The 17,405-nt window shown below is 42.7% G+C and overlaps 1 protein-coding gene across 1 annotated transcript in view; it reads left to right on the top strand.

Annotated features, from left to right (window-relative positions):
- The window catches only part of Nup205 (nucleoporin 205), a 67,471-nt gene extending 52,028 nt beyond the window's left edge, over positions 1–15,443 (top strand). The window contains exons 32-43 of the mRNA XM_006990394.3: positions 873–1,064; positions 1,809–1,930; positions 3,391–3,529; positions 5,261–5,387; positions 7,351–7,427; positions 9,377–9,505; positions 9,730–9,856; positions 11,842–12,008; positions 12,682–12,805; positions 13,244–13,372; positions 13,992–14,065; positions 15,097–15,443. Of these exons, the coding sequence (XP_006990456.2) occupies positions 873–1,064; positions 1,809–1,930; positions 3,391–3,529; positions 5,261–5,387; positions 7,351–7,427; positions 9,377–9,505; positions 9,730–9,856; positions 11,842–12,008; positions 12,682–12,805; positions 13,244–13,372; positions 13,992–14,065; positions 15,097–15,249 (1,560 nt within the window). The 3' untranslated portion in view covers positions 15,250–15,443. The remainder of the gene's footprint in view (positions 1–872; positions 1,065–1,808; positions 1,931–3,390; positions 3,530–5,260; positions 5,388–7,350; positions 7,428–9,376; positions 9,506–9,729; positions 9,857–11,841; positions 12,009–12,681; positions 12,806–13,243; positions 13,373–13,991; positions 14,066–15,096) is intronic.
- The last annotated feature ends 1,962 nt before the right edge of the window (positions 15,444–17,405 follow it).

Raw genomic sequence — 17,405 nt, 5'->3', positions numbered from 1 at the left:
TCTGCTGCTGGGCAGCTACTCCTGTTCTCTTTTGTATGATACCTTATGGAGGGCAGAGTTGCATTTCCCCTTCAGTAAACCATCGTGGCATCCTGATGACACCTTAGAGAGGATTTCCTCTCAGTGGAAGATCCTGTAGCACTTACATCATTTATTTCAAGGCCATGGGAGAAAAAATTAAACAAATAGGATGAAATACAAACTAGAGAGAAATCCTCAATTATGCTTAAAAATTTTCAAGTACTTTTATGCATAGAACAAAACCCTGGGAGGAAGTAGATCAAAATGGGTTTAACTGTGTTTATTAGATTACATGTATTTTTAATACTTTTCTAAGATTCCTCTAAATCACACAGAAAAATTTAGAATTGGAAGTAACAGAAGAAAACATGGGCGCTGGAGAGGTGGCTCAGCAGTTAAGAGTGCTTACTGTTCTTGGGAGAGGATTTGAGTTCGGCTCCCAGAACCTGCATTGAGCAGCTCACAATGTCCATAACTCCATTTCCAGGGAATCTAGTACCTTTTCTGGCTTTCATGGTGCGTGTAGTCTCACACAGGCACGCACACATACATTTTCAAAAAATTGGTTTTCCTTTCTCTCTAACAAGTAGTGCCCAGGTTTGGCTAAGATATAAAATATAAATGCCATTATTTTTAATGTAAGTTTTGCTTCAGAATTAAAATTTGATGCTGGAAATTTTCCTTATATCAAGAAATTTAGATTCTAGATACATATAGTTTCCAACTTCTCAAAAAAAATTTTATTATAGGCATTCTTATAAGAAAAGTTCTCAGTAGAGAAGGCAGCGGCTGTCGGAGGTTTGATAGCCGTCCACACGGTAGGACTTTGATTCTGACTCATCCTTCCGTAGATGCTGGCCCTGGCTCTCCTTGACCGGATCGTCTCTGTGGACAAGCAGCAGCAGTGGCTCCTGTACCTTTCCAACAGTGGCTATTTGAAGGTCCTCGTGGATAGCTTGGTGGAAGATGACCGGACTCTACAGAGCTTGCTAACTCCACAGCCTCCTCTCTTAAAAGCCCTTTATACCTATGAATCCAAGATGGTAAGGTTTGGTGGACGTTGGCATTAGGTCAGCAGTCTTCTTTAGGCCTGGAGATGTGTTTACCACTAGGCCACCGGTGCACCTGAATATTTCTATTATATAAGCTGTCGTTATTGTAAGAGCTTTGTTACATCTGGGCATTTGTGCTGGCATTGCATCTTCTGAGTGTGAAGATGGGCTGGAGTTCTCCTGAGAAGGTTCCAGGGTCGTACCCTGCTGCCTGCTTACTCACCCAGCATGCTGCTGAGAGCGGCCTGAAGGCCAGGGCTCATGGGAAGGGAGCAGCGACTTAAAACTCAGCGTCTACGCTGTCAGTTCCTTCCCTCCTGATCTGTTGAATTTCTCACATATGTCACAGTAGTGGAAGTCTTAGAGTCGTCATCCTTTTTTCATAGGTATTTACTAAATGCCTAACGTATACCAAGCATGGTATTAGGTGCTAGAGACACACTAGAAGGAAGCACAGCAAACTCATCTGACCTGTTGACAGAAACTATATTTGAATAATTCACAATAATAATAATGTCCAATATGCAGTAATACATGTACAGTAATATACATGTACAATATTTACCCCTGAGTTCCCATAAAAAAAATCTGAAGAGATAGGAGGTGTAATGTGTCTTTGTAGGCAGCTCAGGATCTCCTTATTTGTGGTTGATAAGGAGTATGTAGGAGTGTCTTGTGTTCCTGTGAGGCCCTTGGACATGATTTCAGCACTGTCTTCCCTTTGTAACTTTGCAGGCATTTCTCACAAGAGTGGCTAAGTTACAGCAAGGTTCATTGGAGCTCCTAAGGTCTGGGGTGGTTGTGAGGCTCGCACAGTGCCAGGTATATGACATGCGCCCAGAGATGGACCCGCATGGGTAAGTGTCCACATGGATTCGCTTGCTTATGCTCCTAGCAAAGGACTGTGAAGAAATGGAAATCCCTAAGATAATTTTCCTGAGGGGTAGGGAGTGTTGTATGCCCTTGTCATTTACTAGTTAGTAGAAGTTGCCAAGATAGTAAAAGTGGGTGGGACCTAATTTTTTATATTTCAGAGGAGAAGAGAGAAAGTGTGAGAATTCTGTTAGTCAGTGTTACCTTGCCAGCCTTATTTTATATGAATTCCATAGGTACTTGTTTTTAGTCAGGGGTCTTTTAAAATATAATAGTACAGTTAAACTTTGTTGGTAGGTATGGTAGTACACATCTGCTTGTAAATCTAGCACTTGGGAGACTGAGGCAGGAGGATTGTGATTTTGAGGCTAGCCTGGATTGTACAGCAAGCAAAATCAAGGGAGAAAAGAACTAATTTGTTACATATTTCTCATCCTAATAATTTGAACAGAATTTCAGAGTTATTTTTATTTTTTTCTGGTTTTAGTGTTTTATCTACTGCTTATGACTTTGATAGGTTCAAATGAAATTTTTTTCAAGTTTCAGGGTTTTTTTGTTTGGTTGGTTTGGTTTTGATTTTTCAAGACATGGTTTCTCTGTGTAACAGCTCTAGCTTCTTGGAATTCCCTTTGTAGACCAATCTTGCCTTGAACTCACAGAGATCCACCTGCCTTTGCCTCCTGAATGCTGGGATCAAAGGCATGTGCTACCACTGCCTGGCCTCAAGTTCCAGGTTTTTCAGCAGATGTCTGTTGGATTTGGATTTGGATATGGAGCATTCAGTTTGATTTTTTAAATGGAATTTTATTTATTTGGGGTGTGTGGCTTGCAGGCACTACAGTGTGTGGAGGTCTGAGAATAACAACTTTTGGGAATTGCTTCTCTCCTTTGGTTGTGGGATCCAGGGATTGAGATTGGGTTGTCAGGTTTGCAAGCAAGCACTTGTAATAGCTGAGCCTTCCCATGGGCCTGGTTTTTCCCCCTTCAGTCTACAGGATAGCAGCATTGCTAGGCAATTAGCATAGATATCTTCCTAGCAATAAAAAATTAACTTAAGGTTAGTTACTGTACATACTCATAGAAAGTCCATTGCCAAATTGATATCTAAGCTTTTTAGGCTTAACACAGAATTGTGTTGTCTCAGAAGGGAAGGGGTTATTATGATACCCATGTTACAAATCGTAAACACGAAAGTTAGCTATTTTCTCTGAATGTAAGGAGAGTTGAATTAAATACTTCTGAGATCCTGCCATAAAATTAACTTGTCTCTATAAAGCCTCTTTAACATTCTCCTTCTATTCTTCTCAATAAGTACCCATTTTATTTTGTCTAAAAGTTTTAAAATATCAATGTTTATAGTGTAGCATGTAAATGATAATGAATTGTTAAGACCCTGTCTTACATGCAGTGTTGCTCTCTTCTTGGTTGTTTGAAATGAATCAAGCATGTTTGGCATGAGAGACCCCCCAATGTTCATCCCAACGCCCGTGGACCGATACCGGCAGATTCTCCTTCCAGCCCTTCAGCTGTGCCAGGTCATCCTCACGTCGAGTATGGCCCAGCACTTGCAGGCAGCAGGGCAGGTAAGGTGAACACTTTATACAGAAGTCACTAATGCAGAACCCACCTTTAGAAATGCAGAGTCTGTAGATAGAAAGCTCAAGTGAGGTCATGTCCACCCTGCTGTTAGTGGCAAAGCAGAGTGTAGAGCATAGCCCCTTGTACTTCACTATGAACTACTCTGGCTAATTTTTGTACTCCTGTGCAAATGGAATATTGTAGCTACTTAATAGAATCCTGAGATGGAAAGCAAGAAATTGAATGTGTTCCTGGAGAAAAGCAAGCAGTTACTCTGATAGGAATAAGCTGTCATTTAAGATGTATTTCAGCCAAACATTTAGAGAGGGATAGTAGGCCTGTCTTAGTTACTTTTCTATTGCTATGACAAACACCATGACCAAGGCCAAGGGAACTTAAAAGAGCATTTAATTAAGCTTATAGTTTCAGAGGGTTAGAGTCTTTGATGGCAGAGCAAAGCCATGGCCACAGGAACTTCTCAGAACTCATGTCTTGTAGGAGGCAGAGAGAGAGCATGCTGGGAATGGGGTGAGTCTTTTCATGCCTCAAAGCCCACCCCAAATGACACATCTCTTCCAGCAAGGCCACACCTCTTAATCCTTCCTAAACAGTTCCAAAAACGGGGGACCAAATAATCAAAACAAACTTATGGGGGCCATTCTCATTCAGACCACAAGGCCTTTAGAAAATGCAAGAGAAACCTAAAGCCTCATATAGTAATGCATACTTGTAATCCCAGTACTAGGGTGACTGAGGCCACGGGTCATTAGTTAGCCTGGCCTATGGAGTGAAACTCTGTCTCCAAAAAAAACAAAACCCTAAAGTTGGGCATGGCTGTACATTCCTGTCATCCAAGGAGAGGCAGGAGGATCAAGAGTTCAAGGTCTTCTGTGACTGTGTAACTAGTCCAAGGCCTTGAACTCTATGACACTGTTTCCAACAGAAATAAAAAGTATGGAATAAAGTATCATATGCATAGGATTTTTTTTAGCAGCATGGGGTAATGAGATGCTTTGGTTTCTGAATGTTTTGTCTGTTTTCGTACAATGCAGTCAGAGTTGCTTCACCAGGTAGAAGCTGCGGCTTCTAAAGTGACGCCTTATTTGTACTACAGCAGCCCAGAGGACATCCTTCCATCCTCAGAATGCTTTGAGCTAATTCTTTAACTCGGGTGTCCTTGTTTGCTTCTTTACTAGATTGAGTGGTCCTCCCTGCCCCACTCCTACCCACACGCACCCCTCCCTAGGGCTGGGAATTGAATTTAGTGCCCCAGGAGTGCTCCAGAGAATACCAAAGGCAGAAAGAGGTTTGGACCCAAGAGTTTCTGTCTCTTTTTGTTCTTATTGTTATCAAAAAGGAACACAAGCTTATGTGAAGCATGCTGCCCAAGTCAGGCTTACATAGAGTGACTTCTTGAATTTAGTGACCATTTTTATACCCATTCATATGAAGTTCTCTAGATTCCTTTTAAATAAATAGTAAAAGAAGTAAAACAGGTGTTTCCAGGCAGTGTTCCTGAGTATTGGCCTCCTACAGCGAGCTCTGCTGTGTGGAGAGGCAGACTTTGAAGTGGTTTAGCTTTGTGCTGAGGTGTGGTTATATTGGCTTTGTGAGGAAATACACTGTTGAAGGTGAGAAAGCAGCTTTCTCTTGCTCTTCATTGCTCACGATTATTTGCTGAAAAGATGAATTCCCCATGTGATGCAGTTTTCTCTTCCTCCATCTCGGCTGCTCAGGTGCTGCAGTTCCTCATCGCTCATTCTGATACGATCCAAGCAATTCTGCGCTGTCAGGATGTTAGCGCTGGCTCTTTGCAGGAGTTAGCGCTGCTGACAGGAATCATAAGTAAAGCAGCACTTCCTGGTGAGTTGATGGTGTTGAACCCGATTAATTCTCTACAGGCTGACACAGGCTTAACTGAGGGAGGTTTTTATGACTGACTTGGAATTAGTACCAATGACACTCAACTGCCTTTATTAAGTAATAAATTGATATTATATAAACCATATACTCATAAAAAATCAAAGAGTTCAAGGAGATAATTAAAAGCATCAGAATCTCATTACTTGTATTTGGTAAACAGCTTTTCAGACATTGCACTGCTGTGTTGGGGTAGCAGCAGGCAGAGGTGATAAATGAGAACCACATCACCTTTCGGCTTGCTGCTTTAGACGAAGTTTCCGTGCATTTAATAGGTTAAAAACTTAATGAAGAAAAATAAGAGGAATTACTGAACTCTAGAAATACTCCAGGAGTACAGAGAAATATTTGTTACTAAAAAGTTACCATGAGTAAGAAAAAGTTAAGAACTAATGAATTTGTTGTCACTTTTGTCTTGAGTATAATTTCTGTACTATGTAAATTCTAAAGTCAGCAGCACCCAGATGTGAAACCTGAAGCAGTGAGGCCTTTACCCTTCCCACTCCACCTGCAGGGTGTTTTGTAATGGTCCCACTCAGTCTCAGGTCCTCCTGTGACCGGTACCAGTTCTGTTTGGGATTAGCTCTTGGCATTTTAAATTTGCACTGCAGGCCTCTTCTTTGAAGGAGATAGTGTATTCACTGGGTTCCCTCATGTTTTAAGGTTGTCTTGATGCTGCCACTGATCTTAAATGATAGCACAGCTGATAAGCCTTTCTGTGTAGCTTTGGCATCTGTCCTGGATCTCACTCTGTAGCCCAGGCTGGCCTTGAACTCACAAAGATCTGACTGCCCTCTGACTCCCGTGTGCTGGGATTAAAGGTATGCGCCACCAACGCCCGGCTTGATAAGCCTTTCTTCCCCTCAGCACATGCAATCCCAGTGGTAACACATGCTCAGTAGTTATGTTCAGGCTCTGCTTTCCCCTGGCATGCTAATTGATCTGAGTGTGCAAGAATCTCAAGAGGTCCAACTGTTAGTGTTCCTATTACAGGGAGGGATCTGAAGCACAGATCAGTTACAGAGTCCCAGGCAGTGTAGCTTCTGAGCCTATGGACTTACCTTCCTCTATTTCTATGGAGTAACCCCTGGTCTACTGTCCCCAGCACTTTGCCTCTTTGTGGCCGTCTCTATCTGAGCCCTCTGAGTGGAGAGTTGATTAGGGCTGAGTGCGATCCTGTCAGAGTACTTGGAGCCTCACTGCTTCTGAGGAGACTCAGCTGGTGGAGTGTCGGGGCAGTCCCCACTTCTTGCCTCTGCCATGTCCCACAGTGCAGTGCAGGTATTGTAAGGGCTTCCCCTGATTCTCCCAAGCCTTAACTCCTCAGTATGTTTCTCGTGGATTAGGGTCTGCAAGGATTCTGTGAGTGTCTCCTCTTTCCTCCATGCTGCTTCCGAGGGAGTAGATGGGTCCTGAGCTGAGTCAGTGCTTGTCCCGTAGCTGATCCGCCTTTCTCTCTGCCGTCTGTTCCTGTATATTTATGGCCTAAGTTAACAACTCCTCCTCCTCAGGGGAGGTTAAAGTTCATTTATCTTGTAAGTCTAAGCTCTTATTACTTATTAGGAAAGACTTGATGTTTGTTTTTGTTTTTGTTTTTTCATTTATCTTACATACCAACCATGGTTTCCCCTCCCTCCTCTCCTCCTGAAAGTTTTGAGTAAAGGTTTTTCTTAAACTTTTAGAAATCCTTTTGAAAGTACCTGTCCAGGTTTTAGGTTGTGTGACTGCCCTCGGGCTAGTGTTACTACTGTGTGAGAGATGCTTACAGTCTGGAAAACTCTGTCCCCCAAAACTTTCCATGGCAGGAGTCTGCTCGTGCATGTTAAAGATAGAAAATGCCAGAAGCACTCTATAGTGTTTTCACTTTAGCACTAAACTACATTTACACATATTCCATATTTTGTAGGTATGTTAAGTGAACTTGATGTTGACGTAAATGAAGGATCCTTAATGGAGCTCCAGGGACACATTGGAAGATTTCAGGTAACGGACTACTGTCTTGAAATAGCAGTTTGAAGGTGCTGCCCCAGGATTAGAGCGGCCCCCTTCAGCTGTTTCATGGGTTCTTTGAAGACTCTGAATGATGTGCATTGTTTTGACTACTTGATTTTCCCAGTCACCTTCTGACTTCGTGCTGCTGGTGAAGATGGAGTGTCCTTATTTCCGCTCTTCTTCCAGCGTTTCCTAGCAGAACTCCTAAGGCTTTCTGTTTCTATATTCATGTTTAATGTTTCATTATTATGGCTATGTAAATCTTGTTGATGAGTAAGCCATGAGCAACTGTGAATTTTACTATTTTGTTTACTTGTTCCTTTGTTTTCTGAGAGGAGTGTTGCTGTGTAGCCCTGGCTGGCCCAGAACTCTCTGTGTAGACTAGGCTGGCCTTGAACTAGCAGCAGTCCTCCTCTTTGCTCTGCTTCTAGTGTGCTGGAACTACAAAACGTGTCCCAGCACCTGCGGCTGCCACTTTTTATGCAGCCTTTTGTTTTCCTACACTTGACAGCTGTCCCTATCCCTAGCGCTCTCCTGACTTTCTGAGGTAGGTCTCCAGGAGCCAGTCTGGCCTTGAACTGTTGGTCTTCCTGCCTTCACCTGCTAAGTGCTTTACCTTTTTAGAAGTTGGTTTTTGTGTGTTATTACTAGTTTATCCCTATTCTTCTTCATGCATATATCTTTTTAGCATATTTAAACGTATTAGTTTATCAGTTAGATATTTTATTAAAGGCTTCCTAAGAGCCTGCTCATCTTTGACTTAAACATTGTCCCCTCTTACTAGCTATAAAATAATTACATAGAAGAATTTACAGCCTGTTGTTTTTATATAATAATTTTCTTAACCAGTTCCCTTTTCATAATCCATTTTTCCAAGTTTTCAGAAGAAAAGTGTCGGCTCAGTAGATGAGTGCTCTCCTAGCACTCCTAGTGCTCTCCTAGCATGTGCCCTGAGGCTCTCAATTTGAAACCCTAGTCCTGCGTAGATGATGACGACGATGAGTAGCTGACTCGTGTATCTGTTTTCAAAGTTGGATTTAATTGCATATATGGTTAAGTTCAAGTACATGCACATGCTATGTTTTGACATCATATTATTAAATAATTTTCCAGAAGGACTTGCATTCACCACCAACTATCTCCCCCAAATTTTCACCTCCCTCCCCCCCCCTCCCAGAAAGGAGAAAAAGACCTTTTAGGTGGCCTCTGGGAATGTTGGAACATGTTTATTTTATCTGTAAAAGCAGCAAACATAGGAACGTACTGAAGATTTCAAGCTGGCAATATTTACATTAAAGTTTTTAAATTATTGCTTGGTTTTTTGTGTATGTATGCGCACACACATGTGCCATTGTATACAAATGGAGGTCAGAGGATAACTTATCGGAGTTTGTCCTCCTATATATAGGCCCCAGGGGCTAAACCCAGACTGTCAGGTCAGGCCTGGCCTTTCCCTGCTGAAGAGCTGCCCCACAGGCCCTAACATTTGCGTGTTATCTGCCTGTAAATTCCTAACCCCTCCAGGAAGTCCCCAGACACTGGAGTTACAGCCTTTAAGTTCCAGTCCTGGTAAGACTACGGGATTTGTCACTGACCATCTTGTAATTGCCTGTAAAAATGTGGTATTCATTTGTTTATTAACTTGTGCTGCTTTTTATGACTGTCTCATAAGAAAGTATTGAATGTTTCTTTATAGGACATAAATTTTCTTCAGAAACATTTAGGTTATATTGGGGGTCCTTTGAAAGGGAAACAAATTCCTTTGGAAAAAGGTGAATTTTAGCAAGCTTCCCTTAGTAGGAAAAGATATCAGGTGATTTCAAGAGTAATTCCACTCACTCCCCACTGAATTTTTCCCCCTTCTACCTAAAGAAAAATGGGGTAACTAAGATGTTAAAGTTCTTCAGCCTGAAGTGAACACCTGGTCTTTTTTTCCTTAGCGCCAGTGCTTAGGCCTTCTAAGTCGCTTCGGTGGCTCTGACAGACTGCGGCAGTTTAAATTCCAAGATAATAATGTGGAGGGGGATCGGGTGAGCAAGAAAGATGAAATTGAGCTGGCCATGCAGCAGGTAAGAAGGGGTGAAAATTGTGGACCTGGAGTTTTTATGGTTTTGGAAATTTTGATAAAAATAACAGTTGTATATAATTTTACAAATTGATTATGACCTCGTTTTCTGCAGTCTAAATTTCTGTGACTTTGGGGATTTTTTTGTTGTTGTGTGTGTGTATGTGTGTACGAACTTTGGGGAATTTTTAGACTAATATTTGAGTTACTTCTTCTCTTCCATTGTAGATTTGTGCCAATGTAATGGAATATTGCCAGTCACTCATGCTCCAGAGCTCCCCTACCTTCCAGAATGCTGTGTGTCTCTTCACGCCTAGCCTTTCAGAGACCATTAACAGAGATGGACCACGGCAAGGTGAGCCGGAGGTGGGTTGGTTGATTGTATCTAAGGAAGGGAACAGCTCTGCAGCTTGGCTCCAGTGAGACGCAGTTTATTTTTGATGAATTACTAATGGGAAAATTTTAAAATGACTTTTTTTTCTTTTCTGGTTTTTTTTTTTTGAGACAAGATTTCTCTGCGTATCCCTGGCTGTCCTGGAACTCACTGTGTAGACCAGGCTGGCCTCGAACTCACAGAGATCCGCCTGCCTCTGCCTCCTGAGTGCTGGGATTAAAGACAAGCGCCACCACCGCCTGGTTTAAAATGACTTTTTAAAGAAAGTGTGGGCGTACTGTTGTCAGATCTATGTGTGAAGATGGAAGCACAGAGGTTAGGGAAAGTCTTTGGATTTTTGAGGCTAAAACTAGAAGAGCCATGTAGGAGAGTGTAGTTTTAAATAATACTAGAGATCCCAAAGAAAGCACCTAGGATTGAAGAGAGAGCCAGGTGGGTGAAATGTATGAACACTCAGCAAGTTAACTGTATATGCTGAATCAGTTCGTGCTGAATTCAGAGTCTAAGTGGGTCATGTGTTACAGCTCCACATTTCTGTCACATGACAGTAAACTTTTAGGTGCTGAGCAGGCAGACTTAGCCTCTGGTGTCTTCAGAAGTTAGTAGCAAAGGCCAGGTAGCAATCCTGTGGGACACATAAAAGCCAGAGACCCCTTTTGATTTAAAGTCACCCACCAGTGACTTTCTTCTTTCTGTTCTTTGAGACAGTGTTTTCCTGTCTACCCCAGGCTATTCATAAACTAAATTTGTAGGTCAGGGTGTTCTTAAACTCACTGTTCCTTTGCACCCTCACTAAGAAGCAGCAAAGTAAAAGGTAGGTTGCTGGGTTTAGCTCCCAGAGGGAGTTGTTGTAGTGAGACAGGTTAAAAATAAATCCGGTTCATTTTTCAAGGATTTCTTAGGAAGAATGACTTAAAGCTGTCAGTTCAGCAACCAGAACAGTGCAGATTAGAGTTAAATACATCTAACTACAACCATTGGATGAGGTGAGCATTGCTCACTTTGGGTCAAGAACTCCTGAAAGTGTGTGTGTGTGTACACACTACCTACCTACCTACCTATCTATATCTCTATCTCTATAGTTTGTGGGATTGGAGCGGTGGCTCATCAGATAAGAACACTTACTCTTCTAGAAGAAGACCCAGGTTCAAGACATAGCACCAATATGGTAGCTCACACCATCCATAGGCATGGCACGGTGCACATATATACATGAAGGCAAAACACTCATACACATAAAATAAATCTTTGAAAAGGTAGATATAGTTTGTATATATGGGTGGGTGTGCCATTTTATAATGCCTAGATCTTCACCTAATAAAGGGTACCTGCTAGCCGTATTTCTTTACTCTCTCAAGGACTCCAGCGGTATTTACGTACCTGACTACAGTAGCACTTAACCACTGTGTTTTGAACTAATGGGTGTTGGTTTATTTATTTGGAGATTGCTTTTTATTTCCTGTGCATGGATCTTTTGCCTGCATGCATATCTGCACCATTTGTGTGCAGTGCCATTGGAGACTAGGAGAGGGCGTCAGATCTTCTGGCACTGGAGTCACAGAAGGCAATTGTTAGCCACTGTGTGGGTGCCGGGAATCGAACTGGTTTTCCCTGGAAGAGCAGTCAGTGCTCTTAACCCCTGAGCCATCTCTCCAGCCCCAGCAGTGCTGTAAGTAGTTTTGGGTTGCCATTAATCATAGCCTACATGACTTGTAGTTTTATCTCTTACTTTTACAGATGTCTTAACATTCATAGAAGGTTGTTTTCCCAGGGTGAGGCTCATCCATTGAACTCTAGATGTGCTGACCCTGTGAGTTTCCCAAACAGGAAACTCCACTGTGTAATTTGTAGTAGTAGAGGACTGCATTCTTGTTCTCTCTTTTTACGACAAACGAAATCCGTAGGAAATGTGTCTAAGCAGAACGCTGTTTTCTATCACCTATTAGATACCCAGGTTCCCATGGTTCCGTATTGGCGCCTGCCTGGCTTGGGCATTATTGTCTACCTGCTGAAACAGAGCGCCAGTGATTTCTTTAGCTATTATGACAGTCACCGACGCAGTGTCAACAAGCTACAGAATGTAGAGCAACTTCCTCCAGATGAGATAAAAGAGGTATGAACCTTGTAATGAGCTGTGGGGCTTGAAAAGTCATTGCTGCACCAGCATGGGCTCAGGTACTCGGTGCTACGAAAGGATCTGCACAGATTTTCCTCTGCATGCACCTCATTAGCATGGACCTCTTGACTTGAGGAGCAGCCAAGTGTCTCCTCCTGAAGAAAATGAGAGGGCGGCTGCCCCAGTAAAGAGCTGCAGAGAAACTGGGCTTCCCATTGCAAATGTTTTTGCAGTAGAACTTGGGCATTTGTCTTCAGCATCTTCATGTGGTACTGAAATTTCCAAACAGATGGGATGGCATATCAGCCCTGATCGCTTTATGTCTGGCGCAAATCTGCCGTGCCACTTTCTCCGGAAGCTACCTGATGAATTCATGCCAGTTTTTCACCCACTGCTTAAAAAGGCTGTTTATTTTAATCTGATAGGATAATGAGGGCTGGCGGGCCGCTTGTGGGTTGGCAGTGTCTGTCTGTTGAGCAGACTTTCAAAGGCAGCAGGTAAACATTCATGTGGGACTTGACTGCTTCTTTAACTCTCATTTTTTTGGGTAATAAACTCTTGTCCACAAAGTTGGATAAATACATTTGAGTGTTTTCACAGTTCTTATTATAATAACCTGTTCATAGTATATTATTTTAAGTTGTTACAATTTATACTCTCTTTTTCTTAGTTGTGCCAGTCTGTGATGCCTGCTGGTGTTGATAAAATCTCTACTGCGCAGAAGTGTGTTTTAGCGAGACGGCGTCTGGTCAAGCTGATCAATAATCGCGCTAAGCTGCTGTCCCTCTGTTCCTGTATCCTTGTGCAGCCACAGCCCAGAGTGCAGACCCTAAACTGTGGCAGTCCTTACTTAATTCTTGCATCATTCAGCTACCAAAACCATATGGAAAGTGACCTAATTATTGTTTTGTGGCCTATCTTGTTTTGCCCAGTAAAAACCTGATGTATTTCCATATTGGTATTTTTATTCTCACCTTCTAGAGTAGCTAGGAGTACTATAAAATCTGCAGATGATTTCTGTGTGGGCAAGAGGCTGGTGGCACAGGACCCTGTGGGCCTCACCTGCCGTAGGTCACATTGCAGCTTTTTCTGAAGCATGTTCAGTGAACCTCATCCCTGTCATTTAGAGAAAGTTCATGGTGCGTAATCAAGTACAGGCTCTTCTTTTCTCCCCCTCGGAAACTGGTCTGTAAAAAACACTCGATGAGATTCTTCTTTAATCTGGACTCCAGTTATCATAGAGACCTGCCTGTTTATTCTTTGGCGCCATCTGGAGTACTACTTGTTACATTGCACTCCAACAGATTCCCAAGACTCGATGTTTGCCTCTAGGACTTTATTTAAAAGCAGAAGACTACAAGGTAAGCTGTTCTCAAAACAGGTGAGCCAGGAATGTAGACATTTTACTGCCCTGAAAACCCAGCTGCCTCTTTCTAGTTTTGTTTGTTTTTTTTGCAGCAAGGTCTTGTTTTATTTCCCAGACAGGCCCTAAAATCCTGGGCTCAATTGATCCAGCCTCCTGAGTAGCTGGACTGTGGATGCATACCACCAGCTACTCAAAGCAACCTTAAATTTTGTGTGTTTCAGATTACTCAGTGAATTGAGTACTAGAGAGCTAAATAGTAAACACAGTTGTTTTCTGTATTTTACTCTCTGCCCATGGGAAATGATTTTGGAGGCTGTTCACTGGTTGTCCTTCCTTTTCCTATAGTTAGGTTTGCCCCAGCTGCAGAGTCCCATCACAGCTAACTTTCCAGAAGAATAGATGCAGGCCGTTGTTCTTGTTCGGGAGTGGGCTCTGGGATGGAGGAACACGCATTAGACTCCTAAGGGGAGGGCGAGACCCATCGTGGACTGGGATGTACTTCCCAGGCTTCCAGTGCTCGAAGCCGAGTTCTGTGTGCTGCTGCCGGTAGGTGCCTCTGCTGTGCAGTAGACACACACGGGGCAGGGCTGCTTCACTGTGTCTCCTATTTCCAGATTCCTTTTCCTCAGAACCCAATCTGGACTTCAGAAGTGGGCTGGCTCTAGTGAGCCAACATGATATAGACCAGGTAAGGTTCTGTCCTCATATTCTTTACTCTTTAAAGGGAAACTGGTTTGTTGATAAAAGTAGTAATTGTTTCTGTTTATTCACTAAAGACACTGTCTCTTTTTTAAAGAATTGTTTATGTGTATATAAAAGTATCCATGTATATGTATGTGCACCATGTGTGTGCCTGGTACCCTAGTAGGCCAGAAGAGGACCTCAGATCTCCTGGAACTAGAGTTAGAAGTGACTGTGAGCTGCCTGATATGGGTGCTGGAAACTGAACCCTGGTTCTCTGTAAGAGTAGCAAGTGCTCATAACAGCTTCTCCATCACTAGCCTGACACTTACTCAACAACTTTAAAAAAATGTTTATTTTTATTTTACTTATGGGTGCTTTGCTTGCATATACCTGGTACCCACAGAGGTTAGAAAAGGGCATCGGGTCCCCTGGAGCTGAAGTTAGAGGTGGTTGTGAGCTGCCATGTGGGTGCTGGAAATTGAATTCAGGTCCTCTGGAAAAGCTGCCAGTGAGTGCGATTAACCACTGAGCTATCTCCCAGGCCCTTAACAGCTTTTGATGTGGCCTTTAGGAGCTATGTTTGTTTTTTTTTTTTTTTTTTTTTTTTTTTTTTTTTTTTTTTTTTATATACCTCTCAGTTTGTCAGCATCAACAATTGTTTCTATTTAAGATACACCTTTAATTTATACACTGTTGTATAGGAATTAAAACTACAAAAGCATTCTAAGATAGAAATGTAATTTTTAATTAATTTGGTACCCCATTACAAACACCTGATAGTGTTTTATGTTAGAAAAGTGCCTTTTCTGAATGTTTGTGTGGGTAAAGCAGGCATGGGGTAATGGTGGAGCTGGGTTTCAAACCCAAGGCCTTCCTTGCACATGCTAGGCAGATGCCTGCCTCTGAAGTGTACTCCACCTTAGTCTATATAAGAAAGAGCAAATTAGAATAGCGTGGCAGGGTTTTAAGTGGAAAGACAGATTGAAATCCTGAGAAAGCAATGTAATAATAAAAGGTTTTCTGCGTCACCTCCAGCTTCAGTCTGATGCCACCAATGCCTTTGGAGAATCACTCCAAAAGAAACTTCTAGACATTGAAGGGTTATATTCAAAAGTTCGATCCCGCTACAGTTTCATACAGGCGCTTGTCAGACGGATCCGTGGCCTGCTGAGGATATCAAGGAGTTGAGAGCCGTGCTAATGCTCTTCTGTGGAAGAGATGAACTGAGGAACATCTCCTTTTTATAGATGACTTTATTTCTAAATTATGACCAAAAGATATTTTGCTATTTCTTTCTTGATATATGGACATCTTTTCTGTAAACCTCTGCCTTATTTCACCCTCATTTGTGAATAATAAAATACTTTTTAAAAAATAACAAACGCATGATCAGTCTTTTGAAATTATTAAGACTCTTAACATAAAAATGTCTTGATGCTTATGGTTTTTCCGGAGAACTTCTGAATGCACAATTAGAGCAGTTTGTTTCAGTTGTGGCGTATGCCTCTGTGATGCTCAGACACTCTGTAGCAGAGTGGATGATGAACTATAGCCATGCTCATGCTGCGGAAACAGAAATGCCTCAAAAACGACAAGCCGTCTCCTAAAGTTAGCTTTTGCCTTTCTTTCCTGCATTTCAAATGGCAGCAAAATCCACATGGTTTCTTTGAAAGGATTGTGACAATTCTCAATTCTCAATCATCCACCTATATTCTCATTAATGTGGTTACCACTGAGGAAAAGATTACATCATCACTGCTCTCCCAAGTTCGCCATTAGAGGTACGTTTTCCCTTCCAGCAGCAACTTTAGCCTGGTAACTGAGGCTGCTGAGGGGGCTGAGGCCTGACTCACATGGACGCAGAGCGTTAATGTCAGTCCATGGTGTTATAGTTGATGGCTTTTGTTTTTTAAATCTTAACAATGAAATTTCTTCAGCTCTTAAGCATTGTCATTAAAAGACTTGGCCATTGTTACATTTTGAAAGTAATTGGCTGCCCACCAGCTCCACAACAGCCTTTAGCTAGAAAATGTCCTGTTAGTCACAAGTCCTAGGGAGATGAGTGAGCATATAGCTGGATCCACGATGTCAAGATGTCAGCCTCCTGCCTCGCTGCACTGGTCCTCATTTGTCTCCTGTGACCCTAGGAGGAACCCAGGGCCTCCCAGTAGCACACTGACCTCTCCCTCCAGCCCGTTGTCATCAAGAACACAGCGTTGGGCCAGCCACAAGATGGCTGGGGCATAAAGGTGGTTTCTGCCAAGTCTGCTGGCCCAAGTTTGAATTTTGGAACATACCTGGTAGAGGTGGAGAACCAACTCTAGCATTGTCCTGACTCCCACGTGTGCATGGTGCTACAGTGTACCCACATTCAGATAACTAAAGACGACCCTGCCGACCGTCAAATGTGGTGATGTAGTGTGGACCCTAATAAGTTTGCCTGAGGATCAGAGGACAGAACAAGCCACTAGAGTACACATAGAAGCCAGGCAGTGGTGGCACACACCTTTAATCCTAGCACTAGGAAAGTTGAGACAGGAAATGGCATGCGAGGGCAAAGAAAAGTATGTAAGGCGGGAGGAGACAGGAACTAAAGTCTTTAGGCTGAGGAGGCTCTTTTGGCTTCAGCCAAAAGAGTTGGTGAGGTGGTGGCTGTGGCTCGCTCTGCTTCTTTGATCTTTCAGCTTTCATCCCAATATCTGGCTCTGGGTTTTACCATTTAGCAATTTGTGTTACATTCAAAGCCTAAGAAGCTCCCAAAAGAAGTGATAGCTTCCACAGAGTTCAGAGGGCAGCTTGGGGGAGTCGGTTTTCTTTTCACCATGAGGGTTTCAGGTTATGGAGCTTGTGGCAAATGCCTTTCCCCACTGAGCCACCTCACTGGCCCAGCATTATCATTCTTGTTCTCATTTCTTCCAGATGTGCAGGGGACCGGCTCAGGTCAGCAGGGCAGTGGGAAGGTGTGGGAAGGAATGATGCCGTGAGCAGCAGCAGTGCCGCTGACCAGAACTGCTGCTGCATGCAGCAGAGGGGGTGGGCAGAAGCAGGAAGGCCTGACCGAGGCTCCTATACGTGAGACATGGAGAGAAGTTATTTATGGGCCCCTCTGCCAAGCAAAGGGGAGAGAAGCAGGTTTTAGATACTTTGATTTACAGTTTTAGCATTTAAAGGAAAGGCTTTCTGTTCCCCAAAAGGACTAAGTTAATTTAGGGCTTTAATTCATTTTTACTGAGTTAATCAGTATTCTGGAGCTCGTAATTCAAAAAGGTATGTTCTCTTCACAATCACTACTACTGTAGCTTTGACAAACTTTTATCTGTGCTGTACAAGGCACGAATTTAGTC

The sequence above is a fragment of the Peromyscus maniculatus genome, chromosome 3 (genome assembly GCF_049852395.1).
Source record: "Peromyscus maniculatus bairdii isolate BWxNUB_F1_BW_parent chromosome 3, HU_Pman_BW_mat_3.1, whole genome shotgun sequence".
NCBI lineage: Eukaryota > Metazoa > Chordata > Mammalia > Rodentia > Cricetidae > Peromyscus > Peromyscus maniculatus.
This window is presented reverse-complemented; position numbering and strand designations above follow the sequence as displayed.